Source organism: Lytechinus variegatus, chromosome 17 (genome assembly GCF_018143015.1).
Source record: "Lytechinus variegatus isolate NC3 chromosome 17, Lvar_3.0, whole genome shotgun sequence".
Lineage (NCBI taxonomy): Eukaryota > Metazoa > Echinodermata > Echinoidea > Temnopleuroida > Toxopneustidae > Lytechinus > Lytechinus variegatus.
The window spans coordinates 25,087,706-25,093,820 of NC_054756.1; the positions used below are offsets into that span (position 1 = coordinate 25,087,706).

At 39.6% G+C, this 6,115-nt stretch overlaps 1 protein-coding gene across 1 annotated transcript; it reads right to left on the reverse strand.

Moving 5' to 3' along the window:
* Positions 1-330: 330 nt before the first annotated feature.
* Positions 331-5,812, reverse strand: LOC121430677 (myc protein-like). Its single transcript, XM_041628018.1, has 3 exons — positions 5,622-5,812; positions 4,045-4,793; positions 331-2,421 (listed from the first exon to the last, which is right to left on the reverse strand). Exons 2-3 carry the CDS (start codon positions 4,679-4,681, stop codon positions 1,796-1,798), a joined length of 1,263 nt encoding a protein of 420 aa, XP_041483952.1. The 5' UTR covers positions 4,682-4,793; positions 5,622-5,812; the 3' UTR covers positions 331-1,795.
* Positions 5,813-6,115: the final 303 nt, after the last annotated feature.

Consider the following 6,115-nt stretch of genomic DNA (forward strand, 5'->3'; position numbering starts at 1 on the left):
CTCAACTTAGAATATAACAGTCTCATAACCCGCATTCCACACACACCCCCCTTTACATGCACGTTCCTCCACACACGAGCACCTTTACACAAAAGTTCACGGTAGGTCCACTGGATGATAAGCCCCTCCCGTCTGCATACCTCGCATTCAATTATCTCATGCATATTCATCTCGTCTGCACAAAGGACAGACCCACGTGATATCCCGGCGCGGGCTTTTTTGTCTAAGCCCGCGACTCTCCAACGCAACGCTCCCCAAACCCAAACAAACTCCATGCGGTAACAGCTGTAAGACCCAAACAATGGAACAAAGACTGTCGACAGGGCATTTAAATTTTCCATATGATATTCTTTTTCTTTTAATATTTTTTTTTGTAATAAGCAAACATTTGGAAACTTCAGTACAAAGTAAGAACACCTTTCTCACATCATGGTAACAAAAATGCAAATGATTTTTATCTTTTTATGATAAGATTTTTCTTTAAAAATTGTACATCACAATAACAGGATCTGCAATGTTAGTAAACATTGTAAAAACTACGTACATGTATTAAATGTACACAATAACGAATACAATCCGACTCATAAACGCTCTTATAAATAAGGAAAATCCAACACGTTTGGTATTAAATATCTTGTTTTAACAGTTCAGTTTGTTGGATAGTGGTTTATTTCCCCGATTTACAGATTAATTTGTGTATTCTTTTCTGAAATAAAAGATTTTTATTGTTGTTTTCTCTTGTGTCTTGGTTGAAAGTTTGAAACTGTTAAACGTAGGATTACTTACCGAAACTATCATTGCAAATGGGTTGCACACAACACAGAAATGTGAACTATATAACCACCGCTTGTCAAATGCTGGTGGTGGTTCCAATACTTAATTTGTGAAGTTCAAAAACATTTGCTACTTTTCATCGTCTTCTTATAACTAAATATATATCATGTAAATATACATTTTAACACTTATGTACAATCTTTTTCCATAGCCTTTCTTCATAGAACTCTCCAATCTTTTTTTTCATTCTGTCATAGATAATGTCTCTCTTTTTGTCAAATAGAGTTTCTGTTAGAAATACAATATACAATCTGTCTTATATTCTTTCTTTCTCTGTTTTTAAACCTTTGTAAATCTAGATGTCTCTCTGTCAACACTGTTCTTTCTCGACCCATGTCCATTTTATAAGCCTTTTCTCTGTATACATCCGCTCCTATATACAACATCCATAATGCTTCCTATATATATATCATACACCTTGGGTACAACTTCCAGATCAACCACCATTCAATGCGTGGAACACTTCCAATTCAGGTCTGAACTTATTTTGCATTGTCACATAGGGATATTTCTACTTGTTCAAGGAAAAAAAAATACACAGTATAATTTGATAACAAATCCCCACCATATAAATACATTCAGTTACTCTAATCTATTCCAAAGGGTTATATTGTCTTACACATCACACAGACGATTAGTCAGGTGCTAGGCTAGGCAATCACTTTTTTTGCAAACAAGTTATAATTTTTGTACAAACTTACAAAAAGTTATCAAAAAGTGGAAGATAGATTTTGTCACAAAAGATAAAACATTTTATTTTGTAAAAAAAAAAAAAGTCGTCCCCCTTAATGCAAGGGGTAGTCATATCAACTGATTTAAAAAGGTATAAAATAAAGGCAGTGCTTTTGGGGGAAAGTGGTCCAAATCCAGTATACGCTTCTAGAGGTAAAGTTCTCTCTTCTTTTTAGAGTCTTTAAAGATAGTCATGTCCATGTGTTGCAGGGAACTCCGCCACGCCTAGTCACTTGGCCTCTTCTAATTGCCGCAACCGAAGCAACAGAGCATGTTGCCGCCTCTTGAGGGCAGACTTTGTCCGTAGGTGTGCCTCTTCTTCAGCGTGGAGATGGTTTACATAGTCTGTGGCTTTCTTGAGGATCACGATCTTAGCTGCACGGTCTTGCGCAAGGAGCTCGGGCACTTGATCTCGAAGCATGAAGAAGCTGGTTCGAAGGTCTTCTCGTCTCCGCCTCTCCAAGACATTGTGGTTGGCTCGGCGATCACAGTCCTCGGAATCCGACGAAGCCTGACTGCCGTTTCTGCTGCTTCCTCGGCTGCTCCCCCGACTACTCCCTCTGTTGTAGGATCTCTTAGAAGACTTTGAACTCTGACCGTTACTCGTTAAGGTGTTCTCCAATACTTGTTTCACGTCTTCCATGTTCACATGTTTCGCGAGGTTCATCTTGTTCAGTTTCTTCATGCTCGGAACTTTGGTGAGGAGGGATTTGTTTGAGGAACGCTTCACAACTTTGAACATCTGGGCACCATGTTTTCGCGAATGTTTTGAGTGACGTTTAATGATGATAGTCCTAGGTACATTGTGTGAAGATGGACACTTCTTTTCTACTGTCACAACGTCAATTTCTTCCTCTGTAATAAGTAGAAAGAGAAAAGAAAAGAGAAAAATGATTAGAATATATGATATTCTACACAATATTTCAAGAAAACGAAATTAAAGATTTATTTAATTCAATTTTCAATATAAGTATTTCATTCCTTATTGATTACCATTTAAGAAAAATATAAGTCCCATCCTTAAGACCGTCTTAAAATATCTTCATAAAAACTGTCTACCTGTTCTAGGCCTCTGCGCCTTATCTCTTGTGCAGGTATTGCGCAATACTACTCTGCCATTGCACGCATTTTTGACACAGCTATTGTTCTCTCTCGCATGGCACTGCCCATCTATCAATAGAGTTAGGGTAGTAGAAGGTCGTAAATTCACAACTTTGCCAGAACCCGGAAGTAAACATTGCTATCATAACATGCGAGTTTGCGCTGTGCATGGAGCTATCTGTGTTAATGGTTACATGGCTATGCAATGGGCATTTGTAGGCAGGCACACACTGCACTGATGTAACTTGTTACACACTGAAACAGCATTTATTGACATAATCTCAGGCCTAATTAATTAGCATGGCTGGAATAACATCTAGGCAATCTTTGCATTCGATCTAGTCTAGTTTTCCCCCTTCCCAATCGAAGCCTTCCAGTTTTAATTCATGTTAGACCTCTGCTGAGTGAAATATTATTTTCCCTATGCCTTCAGGGTGAACTTGGTTTTTTTAAAATCTTAGTTTAACCATCTAATGAATGTTAAAATGGAAATTTTAAATTTTGCTCAGCCTCAAAAACTTGACAACGACCCATTCAATTGAAATGGACATTTCTTTCCTGTGATTGACAAACCAGACTGACGAGGTCAACCAATATCGTCTACAAAGTTAAATCTTGCCCTTTAAATTGTGCAATACTTCTACTCATTTTGCAGTTTGTTTGACTATACCGACTACTACTTGTAGTTGTACTTGTACTAGGCCTACCTTCAGCAAAGCTTGGCAGGCACAGCGCCAAATTTGAGTTGGGGATTGAGTCAGCGCCAATTCGAACAGCAGATCTATTGGTAACATGGGTTGGAAAATATTTGTGACTTATCCATGCCAGCGCACCGTGATGAAATTTCCCCCCATGTATCTTCTGGGATTGGGGTGAATCGCAAGGCAACCGGAAGAGTTGGGCTTTGCCTGGTTTATTGCGCGCTTCCTGCCTAGTTCGAAGCCCGCGACAAACAGGATTTTTGAACAACTTTCACAAACACCAACTATTCATTCTACTTGGTCAATAGGATTAACAGTTTATGTACATGCATACTATGTCTGAGGTGCATTTATAAGAGATCTACGATAGGAATAGTTTTAACTTTACATTCTTTTTGAAAACATGTCAGAAATGTTTGCAACTTGGCAGAAGCCAGTCTAAAACCCTAGCCATGCTAGCCTAGCATAGTTAAGCATTTTATCAATTCTACAATCTACACCCTTGATCTAAAAAAAAAAAAAAAATGGAACTAAAAAAAGTCGAAAGAACATGGTTAAATGCAACTAATGATTAAGTGAAATAATTTGGTCAAAAAAATACCTCCCAAAAAATGAAGGTGGCTTGGTAGAGATAAAGTAAAAAAAAAGAAAATGCAAGAAAAGAAAAAATATTCACCAGAATCAGACGGCGTCGTACTCGAGAAGTCCAGTCTTGTATCACTGAGGGGGTAGGGAAACACTGAGGTGGGGTCAACACATTCACCAGAAGAAAAGTCACCAGGAACTCCAGCGGCTAGGTGCCCCGTAAGTCTCCCGTTCTTGGCCGCCTTCTCTGCCTGCATCTGCCGCCGCCTCTCCTCTGCCTGAATAGCACTCCACATACAGTCTTGGATGAGGAAATTAGATTTGTGGGAACCAATGTTAATTCTGGCAGGGCTAGCGTTCCTGTGGGTCGTGTTGGGGACAACCGCGGGCTTGTGGTCGGGGCCAACAAATGTTAGACTTTGGGTCATCCACACCGGCTCGTCGTCGAGAATCTCGTTGAGCACGCGTTGAAGTTTATCAGAGTCCGCGAACAGGCTGGGGGCACTGATCCCCCCGCCCCCGCCGCTGTCTTCCCCGTCGCTGCTCGGGTGGGACGGGCTCAGGGGTGGTGTGGGGAAAAAATCCATCTCCATGTCGTCGAATTTCTTCCAGATATCTTCGCTCGGCGTCGTCGAATTCGGTGATGCGGCCGATCCATAAAACTCGACGTCCTCACTAATGAAACATTGCTTGAATGGATCAAACTCGGAGTCCACTGCCAGGGCCATTTTGAATTTGAAGGCGATTCCGTGTTGACTGAGAAGGTGAACAATATCTGCAGCAAAATTTGCTAGTTTATAAATCCAAGTATAATTCCGATTGGGTCTTGAAAAGAAAATCCTGCAATGAAAAGAAAATAAAAATTCCAGTTAAATATGAGAATACCATGAAAAAACGAAGTAAGCAATGATGTGCCGGTGTAGGCGTAGCAGACAACGAAACGGAGGATATTTCTGAAAACAGCTGATCGACCGCTTTGTCCATATGCACACATGCCTAACTTTATGAGCAACAGGGGTCACACACATCGCGATTTGCATCGGTAGTCATCAAAGACCCAAGTGAGTTAAAGGGTCGACTGTCGCACGAAAACCCAAGATAAAAAAAATCAGAACACTGATCAACTTGAGATAGATTAGAACAAGAATACAGAAGTGAAGGCAGGGTCAGGTGTCATTATGTAAATATCTAACATAGAACATGTAGAATAAAAAATGAAAAATCTAATTTGTAAATTGAAGTGGAGAAAAATGTCAGGAGTCTATTAAACAAAACTAAAATATAGATTTGAACATAGATTAATGCCTACTGGCTAACTGCGATAAATCACAATAGCTACAACTACAGTACAAGGTCAAACAAGAAGTTCAACGAACAAACTTGTTGTAGGCCTAAAACAGATTCATGACATTCAAGCCTAAAATAGCAGAGAATTACAACAAGTATTTTCAACATACATAATCATGATAATCTGAGACTTAGGTAAGAGACGAACTGAAGTGAAGGAAATTCAGGTTTACGATAAAGTAGCACTAGCAGAGTTGCACAGTCCCGAGCGTAAACCGAGAAGGAAGTAACGATTCATTCATTCTCCTAATCGCTGTTCAATAAACATGATAACACCCTACCCTAAAAACTTATCTCCCGACAAATGATCAAGTTACTTACGGAAAATTGTAAAAATATCCAACAACAGATGCAAATAGACGAAGTATATTTCCAAAAACCTAACAAGGTTTGGTAGTCTGCTGTTGCAACTAACTCAAGTCTCAGACAGAATGACCCAGACAGAAAATGTTGAAGAGCAATATACTCGCGAGGAATACTATTATCGTTCGTACAGACTCCGATTACTCACGGGGCATTATCGCACAAAGTAATACGCCGTGCATACATTGGCCTTTTAACAACCGTATCACACAAACGAAGAGGATGTATACATGCGCACCGGGCCGGGGGATAGCCTTACTATTTTTGCGTAGGATGACATTGATGCTATCGACGTTATATTTGCTTTTCTCAAATTCGATCGTTTTTCAACCTGGAAATTGTTAGACGCTATGAGGATTTATGGACTATATATGCACTAAATTGATAAATGTGCCGAGATTAAAATGTAGCGATTTCACATGGTTTTGCTGAAAAAACGCTACTGACTACTC

Excerpts from the sequence above, each read along its gene's own strand:
- LOC121430677 (XM_041628018.1), bottom strand. The coding sequence starts at position 4,681 with ATGGCCCTGGCAGTGGACTCCGAGTTTGATCCATTCAAGCAATGTTTC. Across the intron at positions 2,422-4,044 it reads TACGACGCCGTCTGATTCTG|AGGAAGAAATTGACGTTGTG; the intron begins GTGAATATTTTT and ends TACTTATTACAG.